Source organism: Pteropus medius, unplaced genomic scaffold (genome assembly GCF_902729225.1).
Source record: "Pteropus medius unplaced genomic scaffold, Ma_sr-lr_union100, whole genome shotgun sequence".
In the NCBI taxonomy this organism is placed as follows: domain Eukaryota; kingdom Metazoa; phylum Chordata; class Mammalia; order Chiroptera; family Pteropodidae; genus Pteropus; species Pteropus medius.
This window is the reverse complement of record NW_024350924.1, coordinates 2,640,884-2,663,014: the sequence shown is the minus strand read 5'-3', so window position 1 is coordinate 2,663,014 and position 22,131 is coordinate 2,640,884. Positions and strand designations below refer to the sequence as shown.

The following is a 22,131-nucleotide window of genomic DNA, read 5'->3' as shown; positions in this document are numbered from 1 at the left end:
ATCCTTCGAGGTCCATCTCAAATGTCGCCTCTTCTGGGAGGACTTCCTTGACATGTCACTTTCTCCTTCTCCAAAATTTGACTACTCCTGGAACTACGTTCCACATATATTATTGTTTACTTGTATATCTCCACAGTTTGAACTGCTTGAGAGTTCTATTTCTCATTTATATCTCCAGACTAGGAAAGTATCTGTGCACATATGACGATCAGAGATACCTAATCATAAGCGGCTTAATAAATGAACTCCCTCTGGACAGTGTGACACTGAAAACCAAAAAGCTCAATAAAAAACAGCCTTGACTAAATGCAATGCAGTGCCCTGCATTAAATCCTAGAGCAGGAAAAAAACATTAGTGGAAAAATTGCTGAAATCCCAATAAAGTGTTTTATTAATATTAATCTCTTAGTGTTGACATATGTACCATAGCTATGTAAGATGCCAATATTAAGGGAAATCAGGTGAAGAGTATACAAAAACGCCATGCACTGTCTTTGCAGCTTTTCTATAAAACTAAAATTATTCCAAACTTTAAAATTAAAAATACTTTTAGTCTAGAAAAAGTTGAACTACAAATATTGATGAGCACATGAATGTGGGTCTTAATTACAACCATAACAAAAATAAAAGAATAAGAAATACACTTCTCTTCATAGAAGAAAGGAAATTATTTAATAATCTGAAATGAACCAAAACATGTGAGAATTTATTAATGCTGCAAAATGGTGAAAAAGATTTACACTGTTAAATTGAAACTGATTATTATTTTTTGAAATATATAAATCAAAATTGAAATGACCTCCATAGAAAATTTAATGCTGCGCTATCATATCACATACCTCAGAACCACATTATCTATGGAAATCATGGTAGTAACTATATCCTCACATCAAGCAGAGCCCTGTTTTGAAGTTAATGATTCCCATGTTCTACCTTCAGGAAATAGAGGGGAAAATGTTATATTAAACATATGTCACTCTAACGCATGCCTTTTGTAATTTACAGTAAATTGTAAAATGTAATTTCCAAGGTCCTGGGCAAAATCCATTTCCATACAACACTACCCATGTAATAAGAAAATATAAAAACTAAGGGTATGAACAAATGACTAACACAGAAATCCAAATACAGAGTAACATTTCCATAAGTTTTTAGAATTAAATGAAATACCATTTTAATTTTAAAATCCAACCATTACAGGAAGGTTAATTAAAGATGATAAGAATCAAACTACCTCGCTAATTTCAAAGAAGTTTGATTTAACAGCAGGCCACGTGAACAATGCAGAAGATACAAGCACATTTTATATATACAAATAGAATGTATGTTTTGATCTTGGTGAGACCTGCCTGACTCTACAGTTGTAGATTTACATGAGCAGCAAGAAAAACTTAGAGCAGTACCTACTTTTAAGTTAAGCAACAAGAATTTTTTGAGATATAAAATACTAACATCATTTAAAAAACTAGAAGACTTCTGTATGGTTATTAAAAACATTACCCTTTTGAGAAACAAACGGTGACAAAAAGAGGCCCATGGCAACAAACAATGAATACAATATCTCAGCTAATCCTTAACAATCTTAAACTTTTAAGTATCTTCCAAGTCTAACTTGGAAAGAAAGGCAATTCATGTCTAAAGACTATATCCTCCTGAAAGTTGTCTCTAAGATCACTAGACTGTTATTCCTGTACAAGTAAAATTTGGTATTTTGCTATCTTTCTTCTTTGCTCAGTTCATATTAGATATATTCATTTGTTACAACTTAAGACCAAAACATGGAAAATAGGAAATTTCATTTACATAGAGCACTGTATCAAAACTAGAACAATTAAATAGATCCTAACACAATGTTATTCAGTTCAAGTAGCTTGAATTACAGAAATGATACAGATGATGCTAACTAAGCAGGTAACAGCCTGCACAGATAAAAGCTTAAAGATAACTCTAACTTGCTAAACACTGAAAAAGAATTATACCAAAATGAAAATAATTAAAACTGGAGGAGAAATTGAATACTAGAACAATTTTTCTTTATATTCCTTTGAACATTTATATTATGGACACTTTATGAATCTGTCTTTCAGGTTTTTAACTTCAGTATTTAACTACCTTCCTAAACAGCTTTATTGTGTTAAACTAAGTTCAATCAAACTCAAGAATAAAAGAAACAACAACACAAAAATAAGCCTTTTTATAACTTGCTAAAATATTCCACCTGGTTGTTAAACTTCACGGACAAGAGACCTTTGAGGACAGACCTCGTTGTACTGAAAAAGGAAAATGAAGCTCAGAGATTAGAACTGACCTCCCAATTTTCAGTCTTTTTGCTCTTTGCTCTATACTGCATGGTATCTCCTATTTCTGAATTGAGTTACCAGTTCAAAGAGATGTCCTTTATTAGTGCTAGTCTACCGTATTCTGTTGACTAGAAAACGAATATTAAAACAATTTCAGTAATCTGAACAACTTTAGTGTCCAGTATCTAGACATTTCTTAGGAGATCCACATTTTTATTTTTTGGTCTTTACTGCTAATATACTAGCTCCTGAGTACTTAAAGCATCTCTTACGCCCCACTTCCCCTGACAAGCTCTACCGCCAATAAAACTAAACTAAACTAAATATAAAAAGAAGATAGGGCACAGACAGCTAAATTCTATGAATAATCTGCTTTGTTTTTACCTACTCCCTAAAAAAAAAACCTCTAAGCCGGGTTATTAACGAAGAGCTAAAGAGTCTATTTTACCTCTTCCTTTAGCTTTGGACAATTTTCTGGTGCCCATAAAAACAGGAGGGGGAAAAACAAACATGAAAAAGCAGAGATAATGAAGCACAGACCCGTAATGATTATATGCATTTTAAAAAATTGATTCCTGAATTAATATCAAAGGTTATTAAATTCAGGTGACATTAACTATTCTGAGTTGGATGTGTTGGTAACGGGAGTTTAAAATCCTGCATCCTATCTCAGGTTGAATTTAATTATATCTCCTAACCAAACAAAATGACAACTTAATATTGAGAATTAGTAGGCATGTTCTTGTAAATTAATGAAAAAACTAAAGCAGTTATATGTTTAGTTCTTCAATAATTCCATCTCATTCCATTAAGTTCAACTTCTATTTAATGAGTGTCTATAAGATGGTAGGCACAGTCATCTATTAATCATTAACTCTAGAGCTATCCCTTAATAGAGAATTTGACCCATTCAGTCCTTGAAAGGGTGAGCCTTATGGAACTCATAATATCCCATCAACCCTGCCATATTCTCACCACAGCTGACTAGATTGTGATGGACACCTGACAAGGCTGGGCCAATCTATATTCTTTTCCAGGAATCTGGAATGCAGATTCTGGGTCAGATGATATGAGCACTTGAACTACCAGAACAGGCGGCGTGTGAGCTGGAGGTGTCAGAGAAAGCCAAAGTTGAAAATTGTGTTGGTGGTAGGAGCAAGGGCAAAGAAGTCATAAGTGAGCAGAGAAAGGTGATCTGAAGAGGTGACTTACTAACAAAGCAGAGCAAGTGACCATACTGCTTTAGGAGAAATTGGGGGAGAGGGCTCGTATCACAAACCATGTGCATAAAACTTGGGTGTATTTCATTTCTTATCTTACCTTGGATGTCTGATGCCTATGAAGCTGCCTACCATGCCCTTTCAATAAACCCCTCCCTGACTGGAACAAGTATGAGTGAGTTTCTGTTCCTTACAGGCAAAACACCTTAGCATTATATAAGGTCCTGCAGCAGATATAAAAATGAGAAATGTCTCATTCTGTCAGCCCTCAAGGACCATATAGTTAGGAACAGCTAAGTAGACAAATAACTACACTATAAGGCAAATAAGATTATAAGAGGCATAAAAGTACTATGAGGTTTCAAAGACAGGGACAGATTATATATAATTCAGATCATCAAAAAGGTTTCATGGAGGAAAGGGAACTAAATAGTTATCATAACAGATGGTAGTTTGGGGTATTTTTAAAATGCATTACTAAGAAAATGAAAATGTTGGAATCCTACGTCAGTCGACAATAAAAAATTAATTTTACTGGTCCATGAACTCCAAAAATCTGAAAACAACTGACTCATAGAACTTGGCAATTGACTGGTTATAAAACTGAGAGCAAGAGTTAAAAAAATGAGTTCTGTTTTCAGCCTAGATGATTTTGAGAATGATGATGCTGGAACAGAAAAGTTCACAACAGGTGGATATGGGGGCGAGAAATGAGCAGAGGAGGCAAGTTCTGTATTGGATATATTGACCTGAGGTAAGTGGCAGTGAGCAGTTCATTAATTCCCTGGGAAAATGGGAGAAAGAGGAACCATCTGAAGTACAGAAAACAGATTTCTCAAAAATTCCAAGTAAAAAACTGTCCTCTACTAGAGGAAATAAAAGACTCTTCACAGTATCTAGGTCTTTTCTTTTGCATTTTCAACATATTTTTGCATGGCTACTGATTTTCCTGGTCCAAGATGAGGGACTTTAAAGAATAGAGGTTAGGCAGTATTGGGGAAGAACCTGATAAGAGGATGGCCCTTCTCCTCAGAAAAATGTATATAATGCAAATTTTGCTAAGAGGCCATTGATTTTCTGAAGTCTTAAGGATTTTTTTTTTAATACAGTAATATTTAAGGAACACCTATTATGTGCCAAGAAAGACAAGAGCAGGTAATAGATCTCGACTTAGACTAAGTTCAATAGCTTCATAGTGATGAAGTAAAAATGACTTACATGTACATCAAAAGAGGCATTCTACAGCTAAAAGAAAATTCTTTGTATACTACGATGGGTGTGTTTTGCTTATAGACATAGCAAGGAAGAAAATTTTAATTTTATATGATCATTATATGATTGCCTCTGCAACCTATTTGAATTTAACATGCTCAAGAATACAAAAAAATTTTACTTAAAACAAGGAAATTGATAAAAATTAAAAGCAAAGGCTTTCGTAGTTTGATTTTTACTTACTGCTTTTAAAGTTCCCTAAGTCATCACGTGTTTAATTTTGTTTTTAATTAAATGTACTATTTATAGAGTCTGGAACAAAGATTTTTCCAGACATTTGAACAAGTTCTGCTTGACTAGGTTCTGCTTGACCAGGTTCTGCTTGACCAAGTCCTGCCTGCCAAATCCTGCCATTTGGAAGAAAGCCTCACAGTTTACAACTGCATTACAATAGGCTAACGTCTAGAGGAGATCTCTGATGGTCAGTGTAAATCAAAACACCAAAAGAAGATGGATACACCTTTGATTTCATAACCAATCAATCAACACAGACAGTGTTAATGCCTTAAGTATTGTGGCTTATATCAAACTTCTGAAAGGCCACAAGGAGCAATGTCCAACATTAGCTGGTTCACGCTGGTTAAATGTTAAGAAGCACCTACTATGTGCCAGGGACCACGCTCATTCACAAATGATACCTTTATACAGAGACTGGCAATCTAGAACTACAATTTGAATTCATGCGTTCTGAAAGATCAGGTATTCAAACCAAAAGCTCAAGCTCCAATGCATAACTTTACTCCATCCAAAAAGCTTTTACCAGGGTTTCTGCAATCTACAAACCACCAAATACATTAACATGAAGAGACTAACATGGGCACCCAAAATAAAACCCAATTCTGGAGTACAAAATTAGGTTACGGTGGTGCGTCCTGTTCTCTTGAGCTTTACAACATGGAAATTTGGAACTTCTGAAGTGACTTCTATTTCTCAAAAACCAATTGTTTAAAAAAGTAAAGTTCAATTGCTTACAGAAACCATTATACCTGCTTATTCTTCTCCAACAGATCGCTAGGAAATACTTATAGTGAAGAAATGTGGCTTGATGTATTAGTAAGCTGATGCCAGGGCACTTTATATGGCTACTGAGCCTCTAGAAGGTGGTCTCTCAGAAATTTTAAAACTAATCATGCCGAGTAAAATGCATCTGACTACACATAAATGCCACTTTAAACAAATGTCAGGTAAAGTAAACGGTAATTCCTATTTTTAGTTTGAAGAGACCAGAAAAGATAAAACAGCTCATCAGAAGTCTGTCACAGCTTTTACAGTAAATATGTCCAATTCTGTCATTTACCCTAAGGTAATTCCATTCTCACTGCACATCATCCCTAGCAACTATTAGGCAACTACCAAAGTGTAATCTATTGTCCACTACGTCTTTTGCCACAAACCTCAGACAAGCCAGTCCTTAAATTTCCTCAGCTCGCGCCATTTCCCTTTTATAGAAACAAGGAGTTATAAAACCTTAAGAGAATAAAAATGAGAGAAAAGGTGGAAAAGTATACACAGCCTCTGCACCCAAGCTCTTTTCCTTTATATTTGAGAATTTGTAATTTATCTCAGCCTTCCTGTTTCTGGATAATCTAGGGTTCCTCCACCTGACCAACAGCTCAAAACGCTCTCTAATATATGACAGGGTCTTTTTGTGACCACTCTATCCTAGTCCCTCTATTTGTAGTAATCATTCAAACCTTCCAGCTCCTATCCTGTAATAAAGCATCACCATGCTCTAAACTTACAAGCCATTTATACAAGCCCATCACACTCATTTCGTCCTCGCTACCACACTCCAAGCCCTTCGAAACCTTCTCTGATATCCTTCCCTTTATGAGCTTTACCCACACAGCAGTCTCAATGTCCTATTGCCCCACATCCCTAAACAAACTCTTCGCTAAACGAAATTCCAGCACCGAGTCACACCCTCTCCAGCCTAATTCCTACAACCCCAAAACCCCACCCCCTCATCACGCCCTCCGGGCCTCGGCCTCCAACCCAACACCCCAACCCCTGTCCGTCACGCCCTCCACTCCCTTCCGAGTCCTTCCCCTTAAGACCCCCACCTCAGGCCCCAAGTGCCTAGGTCTCCCGTGTGCCCCGCCAGCCCCGCCCCCAGCCCCTCACCGAGTAGCAGCAGCTTCACTTCTTTGGCCGCTTTCTCCCCGTCCTCCCGCAAGTTGCGGTCGATCATCTTGCTCCGCTCCACCGCCGCCTTGTCTTCGGCGCTCAATGTGCAGCCCATGGCGGCGGCGGGAGAGGGGACCAGGCCCGGGCTCACTCACACACCGCGGAGACTGCGGTCCGGCTGGCCGAGACAGCGTCTACTGCTGGGCGGCGGTCCTCTTCGTCAGCTCCCGGAGCGCCCAGAGGACCCGGATATCCGGCGTTTACGACACTTCCGGCAACGCCCCGCGGCCGTTACCGCTCATGCTTCTCTAGCTAGGGTAGAGGAGGTGCAGCCGGAAGCGGAAGTACGGGGAGGAGGACGGCGGGTTCCGCTGCGGTTCCCGCGGAGTACCGGGGTACTGTGGCACTCACCTTGTGCTGCTCGATATTAGTCCCTTTTCACGCTTTCGGCTGTCTTAATTAGATAATGTAGAAAAACTGGGGACTGGCTTCAGTTCGTGGCGCCCTCACAAGGTCATACAACCCTGCTTTTGGAAGGGGAGGTTGGTGGGGGGATTCCCAAATGAGAACCCGTAGGCCGCACGGGAATTTCTACTGGGAATTTCTCACTGACCGGAAAACCCCCTTTAGTCTCTGGCTGTGGAAACCCGGGTTCCCTGTCCGAGTATAGGACATGTTTTCTGCCGTGGTCGTCTCAGCCAGATCTATGGGATGGGAACAAACTACAGAGTCTGGTCCCCCGCCACTTTTCTCATCCGAGATGTGTACGACTAACCATGCCTAGGACTTTAGCGATCCCTTTCAGTCTTCTCTGGCCCACTGCCTCCTGCTCTCTGGTCCTTGTGCAATAATGTACGAATTTCTGTGGGTATGAGAAGTGCCCAGCTACTGTGTTGGCAAAGGGCCTCTCGAAATCGCTAGCAGATACTCCCTGAAATGTAAGCGTGTAGTTCATAAAATTTTCATGCTCTCTTTCCTAATGTAAGCCCGTTGAGCGCTCACAGACCGTCTGCGTTAGGGGGCTTAGGATTTCCACAGAGATTAGTTCGCCTCAGTCCCACACCCCAAAACCAGTGCATCCTGTAAATCTAAAATTTCCTGTTCTGGTACCACACAGAAAGGGAAGTTCTAAAATTTGCCTCTCGGCTGTAGTATCATGTGAAAATTATTAAATCTGCTATGAGAGCCCAGACCGAGTCTTTTTCACTCATAATCCTGGGTACTACCGTGAAAGTGACCCTAAATTACCTTTACTGTCGAACAGTCCCAAAATAACTCCATACATTTTAAGGAGGGGAATTCTTTAATCACTTTTTCCTGTGATTAAAAATTACTTTCCTAATAGAATCTAAACCTTCAAATATAAGGAAGGCCCCAACAGAAAGGTCTACGTGGTGATGAGTCAATAATTAGAGCGATTTCTTGAGAGCCACCTTAAACAGCCTCATCTCCCATAACTTAATATCAGTTCATCAAAGACTTTGAAAAGTCTCCTACTCATTCCCTAACAAACTGTTAGAATAAAAGGGACTGCTTTCTTGTGATCAATACTTGTGGGGAAAAAGGGCAAGAGGAAAAGGAAGAAAAACCAGCATTTATTGAGTACCTATTAGCCAGGTATGGCTAGCTAGGTGCTTTCACCTGTCATCTCTTTGAATCCTCACAACAACCCTGTGAGGTAGGTAATGTTATCCCCATATTTACAGATGAGGAAATAGACTCAGAAATTAAGCGTCTTTCTCAAGTTCACACAGTGAGTAGGTAGATCTGTCTGACTCCAAATTCCCCCCTTTCTACCATGTCAGATGTTACCTGGGGAGACCTGACAACGGAAGGTTTTCATCTGGGATTAGGAGTTCCCCAGCACCACCAGGGTGCAGAAAAAAGTAACTGAGAAGACAATTGTCTCAACCTGCTGATTCTTCAGTGGGTTTGAGAGAAGCAACGTTTTAATCCAGGAACAACTTTCACAGCTAAGGATTACACATTGAATTTACCAAGCGATCCTGAAAACTCCTAGAAGGTGGTCATGGCAGAAACTGTTGGGAAAGTTCTCAGCATAATAGAATAGAAATTTTTATTTCCTTCACGATCCGCTCAGGGAAAAATAAATGGCAAACGAACCAGCGTATATCAAAGTCTGTAATAAATGCCAGTGAGATCACAGTGTCAGGAAATTTCAGCCTGAATTAGAGTTATCCTTGCACTTAAATGTTTCTTCTTTGATGTATGGGAAAGAAGGGTTGGAGGGCAAAGTCAAAGGAAAAGGCAAAATAAATTAACAAAATGGCTGCCAGACAACGTTTAATGCCCTCCCACCCACGTACAAGCACCTTTCCTATTTCCACTGGACGCACACTGCCACCTACTGGCAATGAGTAGGGACTACTAGTAAATCAGTGACGTTTGGAAGCGTTTTCCCGCTACCTAGGAAAGAGAACTCCTCCGTTAGGAGTTTATCTTAAAAGGGGGAGGAGAGAGAGGAGAATATATTTTGCAATCACAAAAGACTCTTCTCGGTATATATACTATCTAAGGGATTTTCTCAATGTAATAGGCGCTAGACTAGAGTAAGTCTAGTGGTAGGAAGACAGAAACCTGGAAATTTTCCTAGATCTAAAGGTGGAAAGCTGTTTGCCCAGTTTCATTTAATATTTTTTTTCAACTACAGCTTCATTTACAACCCCCACACTTTCCACAGTCTGTAGGAATCCTCCGCGTAGGTATTTTGCTGCAATGGACTGAACTCTCAGAAGTTAGAACCATGAATGTATTCTCCAGTACATTTCTCTAACACATTCTGTGGTGCTTCACCAGACGTAAACAAACGCTCTGTTAAAATACAAGGCACCTGATCAAATTAGACTATGAACTCCTTGTAGGTAGTGACTCCACATCTTCTATGTGGGTCCCAGAGAATATTGGATATCCAACTATTATGTACTGAATTAAACTGAAGGAGTCGATGTTATTATCAGTATAACTTTTATAATAAGAATTATTTATTGGCTGTTCAAAGGGGAAACTAAACCATTCCCACCAGACTATATTCCCCTTTGATGCTCAATGAGCCAGAAATTCATTCAAATACAGACTGAACCACTCTCTGGTCCTGCCTCGACCTTTTAATTTTAATGTTACCTGATTCATTTGAGGAAAGTGGATGGACAAATAGTCCCAGATGGATGTCCTATCCAGTTTGCAATTATTCCCCCTCCCTTGAAAAATACCACCACCAATAGCAACCATCACGATTCCCATAGTCTCAATCAGTGAACAACCAAGCCCCACTCCTGTGCCCTCTCTCCAACCCAGGACTGCAGATAGGAGAGAGATTTAAGTCTTTGTCTCTGAAGCTAATTTGGGGAGAGATGAATGGGAGTAGGGAGGCATTTAATGAACCATGGAAACCCCGCCCTACTCATTCCCAACCTTAGTCTCTGTATCCGATTGTCCAGGGGCTGGAGGTGGGTCACTGCCATGAGGAGAGAGATCAGGGAGGCCAGTCCTAGAGGAAAAAAAAAAAACAAGTATTTACAGTATTATTGGTCAGGTTAATGACCTGGCCTCTCTGTATCCAACACCTTAGCGATTCAAATGCTAACCCCCACCTTCAGTCATCAACCCCCAATCTTTCTACTTCTTTATCCTAAAAGACAAGAAGAGCCATCCTGTCCTTGTCTTGCCTCTGCTGAGATCCAGCCCCAAGCTCAATCTCCCATGTGCAGGAGACAGACAGAGAAATAGAACAGAAGGACTGTTCCTGGAGGGTGAGAGAGAGAGCAACGGTCAGCTTTCTTATTTTCTACTCTATGTACCCTCATTGCTATTCCCAGTTGCTTCTAGCCAAACTCAAGAAAAGAATATACCCAGGTGGTCCTCAGGTCTAAAACCAGAAAAAAATATCTATTAACTTAAATGGAAACACTTGGCTGTAATTTAGTTCTTAGCAAGGAGATAGAAAGACACAGGACATTTTCTTACCTTGCATGGGCGCAATTACTGCCCTGGATAATTACACCGAAAAATAAAATATCCTAAAGAGTCCCCAGAACAACTCCAAACCTGGCCTGCTGCCCTATATTCTCCAATTCCTACCCTTAGAACGTTTCCCTGCTTCCTGAGGCACGGAAAGTTCACTAGTTGAAAGGTATCATCTCACCTTCGTGACCCTTTACTCTCATCACCATCTCACCAGGTTCCCTCCCCCAGTAGTCAAGGATCATAGTCATGTCCAAGGCTTTTGCCACATGTCCATCCTGTTGGCTCTGTTCCCGACTCAGAAAACACTAAGCAAAAGCTGTGTGCAGAGACCCCAGCCCCAGCCCCAGCTAGCGGGGAAAAGGTGATCCCACAAGGTGTTCCTTGCAGTCCTAACCGGCCCCCAGCCCCATCTCCTTCCAAGTGTCCAGGAGGCCATCATGATTCGGGTCGAGGGGAGGGGGCAGGACGGAGGTAGCTGTCTGACATGATCATGTCGCTGGTGAGTTGTTGTTCCAGGAACTCAGAGGTCTCTTCAGCTATTTGACCTGGAATTCGAAAGTCAACAGCAGCTGGCTCCTGCTTGGGGCTGGGGAGGGGTCGGGAAACCCAGGACTCTGTGGGACAGCCAGTCCCCTGAAGGAACTGCAGGAAGTTCTCCTCAATGGAGCCCTCCCGGCTAGGTAGCCTCAGTTCCTCCTCCGGAGCCTGCTTGAAGAAGCAGACAAACTGCTTGCTGAGTTCTCCCCGGATCTGCCGATTGAGACATCCATAGAAGAAAGGGTTAGAAGTGAAGCAGAAGTAGCCGATCCAAGTCACCACATTCTCCACCTGCCCAGTCGAAATGGGCTGTGCGCTCAGGGCAACGTAGAGATGAAAGGAAAAATAGGGCAACCAACAGAGCAGGAACTGTCCGCCCACGGCCAGGAGGACCACTGCTGCCTTCCCTCCCCCAAACGTCCGGTGTGGGGTGGTCTGGTGGGCCCCCGAACTGGTGACCATTGTAGAACGGCTACTGAGAGACTCAGAGCGTTGTCGGGGCGTCTCCATCCACGTGGGCAGCGGTCCATGCTGCATGGCAGCCACGCGGGCTACTCGGAACATGCTGCAGTAGACCACAAGGATGAGGAGCAGGGGCAACAGGAAGTAGAGGATAGCGAAGACCACCACGAAAAGCTGGCAGTAGGCATTGCGGCTCCATTGGAGTGAGCAGCCCGGGGGGATGCTGGGAGCTCCCTCTTCCCGGGAGACCCTTCCCAACACTGGCACAGAAGCCATGGCCAAGGCCTTCACCCACACACCCACCAGCACAGAGGCCACCAGCCCCAGCGTCATGCGCACCTCGTAGCGCATGGGGTGGACCACGTAATAGTAGCGCTCCACATTGATGGCCGACACTGAGAGAATGGCCAGGCTGACAAAGCATACACTCAGGAACAAGTAGAGCCGGCAGGCGACCTCTCCAAAGAGGTCATGGTCAAAGAGGGCGGAGCTGGAGAGCATGGCCAGGGGCATGAGAGTCAGGGCAGCCAGCAGGTCCACCAGGCAGAGGTGGAAGACGAAGACAAATTTTCGGAGGCGGGTGTCTTGGCGATAACAGCCATCACGGCAGCATTGCCAGCCACAGCAGTCAAGTCCAGCAGGAGCATGAAGAAGAGGGCCACGGATTCCGAAGCCACGTCCCGCAGCCCCACCTCTGGGACCCCGCTGGCAGTAGAGGGACCTGGGGTTTGAGGGATCCTCCCCAAAGTGGAAGAATTCCCCGATGACTGGGGGATGGGTGAGGACTCCATGGGGCGGTAAGGGGACACCCAGGGCACCTCCTATCACAGACCCATCCCCCATCCTAGTCCAGTGACCCTGGGATGGCAAGCCCAGGCCCTGGCTTCCCAATGCTGTGTCTGGGGGCAGCAGGGGAGGGTGCCTCCTGCTGGAGTCTGTCTCTCAGGCAGGCTCTCACTGCCAGCCTTCGAGGCTGGGCTGCTGGTACCGAGCACCAGGCCAGTAACCGAGGGCTCAGGAGTTCATCTCTCGGAGAGGAGGTAGCTCCGGGTCCACCTTGGTGACTGCGAAGACTCAGGACGAGAGAGCCTCGGCTCCTTCCTTCCCACTTCCTTTTCTCTGTTGTCCATACCCTTCTCCCCTTTCGACAACTGTTATCCAGAAATTCTAAACCCTTTCCCAGGGTCCTGCTGAGCTCTGGGACAGTGCCCCAGTTTCAAGGTTGCTTATGTAAATTTCCTGATTTTTTGTCTCCTCGGAATGACAGGAGCTATTTGGGGAGCAGAAGGAGCACAAGATTTGGCTTCCAGTCCCAAATCTGGGAATTACTAGCTCAGTGCCTCTTCCGAACTTCAGTTTCCTCATAAAGGCATCTGTAAAATGAAGGGAATAATACCTACTTCACAACCGTGTTTAGAGAATACCATGAGATTTATTAATAATAATACTAATAATAAGCAATGATATGACATGGTGCTTTCCACAGGCCAGGCCCTGTCCTAAGCACTCTCTGTATATTAACTTCTTTTAATCCTCATGCCATCCTGTCACGTAGATATTATTCCTATCCCTAATTTGCAATCGATGAAACTGAAGCCTAGACACGTTAAGTAACTTACTGAAGGTCACAAAACTAGTAAGAGGCAAAGTCTGGGTACACCCCCAGGTGGTCTGGCTCCAGGGCCAGTACTCTAGCCCACCATGCCACGCTGCCCTCCACATCAGATAGAATAATCGGCATTCAGTAAATAGTTGTTGAATATGAACCGTCTCTAAAAATGTCTCTCACTGCTCTGGGACTGCCACTGGGAAGAGATACCTCTGAGAAGGGGAAGGACTGTGCTTTAGGCTGCTCTGACAACACCACGCCCCAAGACAAAGAGCTGACATTTTGCGAGTGTTAAGAAGGAACAGTCCAAACGTCCCGGCTGGAAGGAAACCGGGAGGTCAGCTCACCCAGCATCCACTGCTCCCAAAGCCAAGGGTGTGAGTCACGTGAAAGCTGCCCTTCTCTACCTACTCATTAACTTCTCAAGGCCACTGTGCCCCTGTGGGGGAGGAGCTGCCCCTAACCTCCCACTCCCCAGGGCCCCAGATCTCTGGTCATCGGAGTTGACCACCAGAGGACCCCCGGCCCAATGCCCTCTTGTTCCAGGACTATTACTGCACCACAGAACAGGGAGGGAGGAGCAGGCATCTGTGTAAGAGGGAGGTAGGTGTGAGTGGATAGACGGCTGCGATCGTGGAAGTGGGTGAGCATGAAGCGGAAAACTGGAAGAAACTGGGAGAGGAAAAAGTCTGGGGTTTCAGGGTGTCTCATTTCTCCTGATCAAGTGGTAGGTCACATCTGTCTTATGTGCCTCCTTGTTCATGCTGACTCTGCATATAACTGAATCAAGCTGCCCAATGCAGTTTTATTTATTTATTTTTCGTTTCCGTATACTATTCCTGCAGTCCAGATTCCCTCAGTATAGTGTGCTAAGGTATGCAAATGAGAGGCAAACTGTGGACGTGCCCCGTCTGACGGGCTTTCTGCAGATGAGTCACAAGTTCCCTGGGTCCCAGCTTCCTCATCTGTAAAATGAGAGGGTTGGACTGGACTACCTCCAAGGCTCCTACATATGATAACATTTGACGGCTTTATAAGTTTCTCTGGGCTATGGAGAGCCTGGTAGTTGCTCAATTTAAAAACCCATCATTGCTCCGATTGCAATAAAGAGGACAATGTTGGGCAGAGAGACACCCCCCGACCCGTAGTTACAGCCTACTATCCCCCTTGGCTTGGGCATAGCCACCAACCTTGCACTGATTTAACTTCTAGCATACCGTACAGGCAATAGGTGCTTAGTATAATTTTGTGAACTGAATCAAACTCAAAGTGATCAGTTGAATCTCTGCCGCCAATACATATTCCAAGAACACTCAGTCAGCCAGCTGCGTGCCGGCCAGGAGCCTCTCTCCTGGAAAGAGTAACCTGGGCTCCTAGACTCAAGACAGCCCCAACTTTGGACAACTGCCTAGAGACGTGCCTCTCCCTAAGGATAACAGAAAGCTCCTTCCTTTCACAGTTAAAATGGCCACGTAGACTCAGGGGCTGCAGAAAAGATGAAGGGAGAGAACCAAAGTACAGACATTAGCTTCTCATAAGCCAGACTACACGGGAAAAAAAAATGCAGAAAGAAATGCTAGGAGAGGCATCTTTGCCCTTTACTCTCTGTGCCATGACTTCCCCATCCCTTCTACCCGAGGCCAAAGAGACACGGCTCTGGGGGCTGAAGGAGTAAAGGCCCACCGGGTGTGTGTGGACATCGAGGGTCTTCCAGTGGGCCCACCCAGGGTCCCAGACTGGGGGGAGCAGACGTGGTTTCCATGTGCAGATGGCGGGGGTGCTGGGCAGCCATAATGGAACCCTAGGCAAGAAGGATTTGGGTATTTCTCTTTTCCTAGCTCCCCCGGCCTTGACAGTATCCCCACACTGACTCTTAATTCCAGGACTCCGACTGACCTCCTAACAGATGGACTGACACACCCTGCTCCCCAGCACTTTCTCAGTGATGGGCTGGGGTTGAGGAGGCGAGGGCTGTGCTGTAAGGGTGTCATAGGGGAAGCTCAGGGGCCTCACTCCTCTCCAAGCTCATATCACCATCTCAGATGCTCTCATCCTCCCACTGCTTCCTTCCAGCAAACCACCCCCCACTTCCTTACCTTCTGGACCACTCAGGACTTGAAGGCTTTGCCACCCTAGGGACTGAGGTCTGGGCCTCTAGCAGGGTCATGGTCAAGTTACAAATGTCCCCGTTTCAAGATGCAAGATGCACATCAGTGCCCAGCCCAAGGCCACGGAGGCTTTGATGGGCTTCACATGCACCTATTTCCTAGCTACAGAACTGCCATCCCAAGAACCCGAGCCTGGCCTTTCTTCAGACAAGAGCATGCCCTTCCTAAGCCAGGAGAGATTTCCAGGGCAATGCAACACCTCTCCTCAGAAGAGTTGCCCACACCCAGGACACAGAGTTGCCCATCAGCCTGGATGCCAAAGTACCCATTCCTAGGACGTGGGGGACCCATATCTGTGACATGGAGCAAGATAGATGGGGAACCCTATCTGCTTGGGGATGTGGGTACTCCGGCTGGCAGGAAATCAACCCCCCATCTCTAGGCTTTGGAGATGCCCACACCCCAACGCTGCCTTCAGGATACCTGGGAGCCATCCCTGGCATAACTGCCCACCATAAGGTAGGGTGGGCTGGTCCCAGGATGCAGAGTGACCCTTCGTAGGGCACCTGAGCATCCAGCACCAGGCCCCAGGTCTGGCCACCCCCCCCATTCCTGGCCTAGTCGGCAACTCCTACCTTTGCTGAGCCGCTCTGGGTTCCCATGTGATAGCTCCTCTCAGCTGATGCTTCTCCAAGGCTGCTGAAGCCTGAGCCACTGCAGTGAGCGTGAGAGGCAGCCGGCAGAGCAGGATGCTCAGAGAGCTTCTGGGTCCTAATGGCCTCCCACTTCCCACCCAGCCCCTAGGAGCCACTTCAGGCACCAGTGCCCCCAGGCTAGGCACCCAGAAGCTAGTCCTGCCCCTCCCACTTCTCTCAGGCTGCTGGAGTGGCATCTCAAAAGCCTAGTGAGGCCAGGTGATGGGAGGCATGGTAGACCCTCCTGGCCAAACAGATGTAGTTAAAAAAAGCACTCATAGTCAGAAAATCCAAGTTTAGGGCCTGGCTCTGGCACTTACTAGCTGTGTGGCCTTGGGCAAGTCACTTACCATTTCCAACCTTGGCTTCTTATCTGTTCAAAGAGGATATAGGATAGATGATCACTTAGGTTCCTAATAGTCCTGAGAGTGCATGGTTCTGTGTGACCTTAGAACAGAGGTGCTTTACAGGAGGCCGGTCGGTGCAGACACAGAGCCCCAGGCTCAGGCCTGGCAGTGGCTGAGACCCCAGGGATGGCTCAAGGTCTGGACCCTTTGAAACCTGCTGAATGTGTATGGAGGACAGGTTTCAGAGTGGCGGTCAGGTTTGAAGGGGTACTAAAAGCCTTGTCCTAACTCTGCACTTGTCCCTCAAAAAGCATATTATTACTGTTTTATTAGATTGTATGTTTACTCGGTGTGGGGCTGTGAGAGCTGATGGAAATGGGGGGATCTAATGTCCCCATGAGCACCCTGTGGTACCACCGCAACCTGTTACCGGAAGGCAGAGTGGGAGTCAGGTACTTGAGATGCTCCGATTGGTCTGGATCTGTAGAACTGGACAGAGCTAGGCGACATGATCCATGGAAGGTCCAAGGCCACATGACAGATGAGCCTCTGGAGGTGAGAGGAAGGGGCGTGGCCTCCCATCAACTATGAAGAAATTGGTCCGTCCCCCAAGTACAAGACCAACACTCGAGGATGGGACCCTAACACTGTGCAGCTGTAAGACACCCCACAGGCCAAAGCGCCCTGCTTCTGAGGCTCAGAGAAGTAAAGAGATCACCCAGAACCACACATGGCAGAACCATGAGCCCAGACAAGGAATTTAGGTGTGACAGCCACTCCAAAGCCCTCTGCCCTGAGACGTGCCCAGCCAGAAATTCCTTCTGTCTCTGAAAGAGAAGAAAGGACATTTTAGAATTGTGTACCACACCCAACCCAAAGAGCATAAGAACAATGAATTACCCAGCGAAGTCAAGAGGAGGCAAGGTGGCTGCCCCAGGCCCCCAGTCAACAATGAAGGGGCCAGCGAGCAGCTGGGCCTGAAGCAGCGATCTCCACTGTCCCCAGCCACCCTTTCTTGAGCTCTTGTGAGTGCCAGGCCCTCCACATACAGCCCCTTTGGTCTAGACACCAGTTCAACGAGGCAGCCACTACTCAATGATGGGCGCCAGAGGTTAGGTGACTTTCCCTACATCGCACAGCGAGTAAGTGCCAGAGCCTGTATTCGAACCCAGGTCTGCTGGAAGCCAAAGCATGTATGCCTTCTCCCATGCCCCCACAGCCTCTCTGGAGGCCTGATCTGAGACTCTGGGCTGAAGCCCGAAAGCTAATTCCATAGACGTGGCCACTGCCTTCCAGGAAATAGCCTACGACAAAACTAGACATACCTGAGTCCAGGGAAATCAAATTAAAATATCAAATTAAACCTTGTAGACAGCAAAGTGATTTTTATCAAACCCTGTGCTTTCCTGTTGGCAAGATCATCTTGGCATCAATGAAACCCTCTGGGATCAGGTAAAGCCTGTCCCTGATCGGCACCCACATCCTCCCTGCCGGGGCCCAGCCCAGGCTGACATGGCCCCCTTCCAAGTGTTCAAAAGAACCAGAGCAGACTCGACCTCATCAGAACAGGATTAGAGAAAGAGCAATGGATTGGTCAGAACACCTGGGTTCTAAATGAGCTCTCCTCTATTTGGTTGGTGGTAAGACCTTGGCCTGTGAGTTGGCCATCTGTGTCTTAATTTTTTTTATCTGTCAAATGGGCAAAATTCTTCACTCTCCAGCTAATCTGGTAGGGGTAGGGAGCCTGCAATATAAACATAGCGGGGGCGGCGGGCGGTGGGGGGGGGAGCCAGTAGGAAGGCTGTAGTACAGTTACCCTGACAGGCCGTATAACTACTGTGGTGGTCAGCAGGCAAAGTCTCAGGGTCCTAAGGCCCCTCGCAGAGAGCCTCTGGGAAAGGTGGTTCCATGAGGCAGAGGACCTTAGAACATTCTTTTAGTCTCTGGAAGCCATCTTAGGTCAGGAGTGTGTGACCAGAGGTGGAATGGGGTTAAGAAAGACTCACCATGAGCCTGGACAAGGAATTTGGGTATAATCCTGGCCTGGAGGCAGCTGAGGAGGAGGAGGATGATGATGATGATGATGATGATGATGATACTATTTCCTGAGGGTGCAGTCTGGGGAGGCACTTCTTAAGCTGTATCTCATTAAATTATCTCAATCAGGGTTTGGAATAGCTGTTGACATTACATCACTCCCTTCCCCCCTCCCCCAGAGCCGTCCTTCTAGAGCCTCGCACAAGGAAGGAGATGGGAAAGACCAAGGCAGAGAAACTTGGGGTGGTCCTGTGAACCACGTCAGAGGCCCATGTCCCCCATGCTGCATGCATACCAGAAGTGGGCTCCCGAGGCAGTGACACCCCTCTCCTCAGTGTCGTGGTGGGACCCTTGGGCTGATTTCTACAGCCCAGAATGGATCCGCGGTGCAGCCCTGCCCGAACTTGCCCACCAGCGCCTCTTAACAGGGCGATGTGCACCCCGCACCCACCCTTTCCTGTCCCCTCTGATACGACCTTAAAGTGGACCAAGTTCCTCTTTCTTCATCTATCCATTTATTTAAGAAATATCTATTAAACGCTTTTTGCGTGCCCACGCCCCTTCTCCAGAGCCCTCGCCTGCTCAGCGGCACCTACTGCCCCCTTCTCCGCTCTCTGCCTCTGTCAGAACCTGCTCTGAGGAAAGAGACTGATAAATCTACTCGCACCGAGAGCAGCTTAATGTGTTCTCTCTCCTAGGAATATTAACAATTTAACGGGGAACGGAGGGAAGAAGCTGGACGTTGGGATTCCAGCACCGACCAGGGCTGTCCCTGAGGTCCCATATCACAGGCCGTCTGCTCTGCCGCCTACTCCCAGCCTGGCCTCACCCCCCCAAGATGCCAACATCGCTTCCTCCCTGCACCCACCTCCGCCATGGACACCCAGCCCTTCCTCGGAGGAAAGCAGGTTCACAGCTGGGACTCCTCCCACAGCTCACCCTCAGCTCTCCCGAGCCCCCTGGGCCCGCTCCCTAGGCCCCCAGCCCCTGCCCACCATCCGCGGCCAGGCTGAGAGACTGAGGAAGGAGACGGAGGGAAGCAGAGGTGAGAGCCTCTCCATTCTCTTTATTCCCCACAGTCTGGCCTACACCCCCTGCCAGGAGCCAAGATCCAACGGTATATTCAGCCTGCAGCTGCCACTGGTCATGTGAGCCCATTGCTAGGTTACAGGGACCCAAAAATAAATCCTTCCCAACCAGATTAGAAACTGGGGGCCTTGGATGAACCAGGCTCAAAAGAGTGGCAGGAACACCCACAGTGTATGCAGGCCAAGCCTGCTATAAGACCAGGGAGCCTAGCCCATGCTGCCCACCACTGCTCCATCCATCAGCTGGGGCTCAAGGCTGGACCCCCAAAGAAAAGTTCCCAGAGAGCTCCTGGGTCCTTGAGAACTACACAGTAAATAGGTGTACAGGCTGAGTGGCTCTTCCTCGCTAGCAGTCAGGGACGGCTTGGACAATACCCCTCTGCCTGTTCTTTCCACCCAACCTCCCCGACATCAGCCTCCCCGACATCAGCCTGCCTCTCTGAATGAACCCCCTTTCGCCCCCAGTGCACTTGCAAAGCACCATCAACCATTTGTCCTGTGACCTGTGGGGCACTCTGTACCAACTGTCCTTGTCCCCACTCAGGAGGGGCGAGCTAGCGGTAGCCGCAGTCCTGGGCGCTTTCACATGAGTGGTGTCATGACAGTCTTCTGAGCTGATTTCAACAAATGCATTTATGGATGTGGGAACTGAGGCTCAGAGAGGTTAAGTGACTTTCTCAGAGCCACGCACTTGAGGCAAGGAAGAAGACAGGGAAGCACAGCAAAGGAAATGGGAGGGGCGTCCCTGAAAACCCTTTCCTGGGCCTGATAACTGGGCACTTTACTCACTCCGAATTAGGGGTGTTGGCTCACCCTGCCACCTACGTCCATATCCTCCAAGCCAGGCCGCAGCTTACCCAGGCCACCTGCCTCCTTATTCATGCCTGTGAACTCTGTCATCTTCTCTGGTCCAGGACCTCGGTGGGGTCATTCCTGGTGCTAAGGCCTGGGGTGGGGGGTCATGTACAAATCCCCATTGAGCTTTACCCCTCTACTTCAGAACCGCAACATAGCAGAGCTGAAAGGGTCATAGGAGATCAGGTACCTGTTTTACAGACGAACAGGCCCGAGAGGGGAAGTAACTTGCCCAAGGCCACACAGCTAGAAGGTGAAGACGATGTGACCAAAATCCAAGCCTCCAGATCCCTACCCCTTTTTTTACCTGTCACTCAGGATGAAGATAGTTGGTGTCTGTCATACCTAGCACTGGAGCCAACCTGTAGTTCCCTCAACACTTAGTCTCGTTCCTCAACCCCCCACACCCCCAGCCACCTGCTTCTCTTCGGCAAAGTGCTTTCCCTCCCTGGCCAGGTTCTGAGAGGCCCAGACGCCCCTCTCACCTCCCTGTGCCGGTCCTTGCCTCCCCATTCTGAGCACACTCAGGTAGTCTCCTGAAGCCTCAGAGCACCCCATTTCCACCTCCTTCAGCTCCCAGCAGCACAAACTGCAGGCTCCATTTCATTCAATTCGAGATATGTTTATTGAGCACATAGTATATGCAAAGCTCTGTGTAGGAGGCAAGAGAGAGGGACACATAGATGAAACAAATACAAACCTTGCCCTTTGGGTTCTTATGATCTAGAACAGAGACGAAACAGGTTATAAGCTTCAAAGGGAAGTCAAGGTGCTGTGGAGATTCAAAGGAAAAAGTGAACCCACTCCTCAGGAAATCTGGGAAGGCTTCACAGAAGAAGTGGCATGGGTCTCAAAGGAGGGGTAGGATTTTAACTGGGAGTAATTGAAGGAGAAGAAGAGAGAAGTGCGGGTTGTCCAGTTTGACTGAAGAATAACCTGCGTGTAAGGGAGATTAGAGAGGTAGATTGGCTGGACTGTGGAAGGCCTGGTAAGCCAGGCTGAAACGTCGGCACAGTGAAATGTTTTGAGCAAGCAAACCCAGGGCCACAGGAGGGCCCGCCTCCTGTCTTTTAGTGAGCTGTCAATAAGTGTTTGCTGAACCCACGAGTTCCAGAGCAAGGGGGAGGACCCGAAGCTGGGACTTTTTTTTGTTCTTCAGGCCCAGAAGGAGGAGAAAAACAAAACAAAAACAAAAAACATATGGGTCATCAAGGAGATAGTGTCTGTGACCACACCATGGAGTGAACTCAGAGAAAAGGGGAGGTCAGAGATGAAGGGATGTAGAGATCATATGGCACTCATGCTTCCTAGGTGGGGCTCTCAGAGCTCTGGCCCGGGTCCCCATGAGTGACCTGCACGTCCATTCTGTAGGGTGGAGGCCAAGGGTGAGTGGTAATTTGAGTGCCTGGAAATTCTCTCTATATTCGTGGTGTCATAAGAAGTTGCCCAGCCTGATCTGCAGGGAAGGGACGCCCTGGGCCACCCAGCTG

At 46.7% G+C, this 22,131-nt stretch overlaps 2 protein-coding genes across 2 annotated transcripts in view; both read right to left on the bottom strand.

The window, feature by feature from the left end:
• GNAI3 (G protein subunit alpha i3) overlaps positions 1–7,167 on the bottom strand; it is a 34,837-nt gene extending 27,670 nt beyond the window's left edge. Inside the window, exon 1 of the mRNA XM_039841120.1 lies at positions 6,917–7,167. Coding sequence (XP_039697054.1) covers positions 6,917–7,034 — 118 coding nt within the window. The 5' untranslated portion in view covers positions 7,035–7,167. The remainder of the gene's footprint in view (positions 1–6,916) is intronic.
• Positions 7,168–11,218: 4,051 nt separating this feature from the next.
• On the bottom strand, positions 11,219–12,813 carry GPR61 (G protein-coupled receptor 61). The gene is given in 2 exon segments (XM_039841009.1): positions 11,219–12,480; positions 12,483–12,813. Coding segments are annotated over 2 exon segments (1,353 nt in total). The 5' UTR covers positions 12,694–12,813; the 3' UTR covers positions 11,219–11,338.
• Between the last annotated feature and the right edge of the window lie 9,318 nt (positions 12,814–22,131).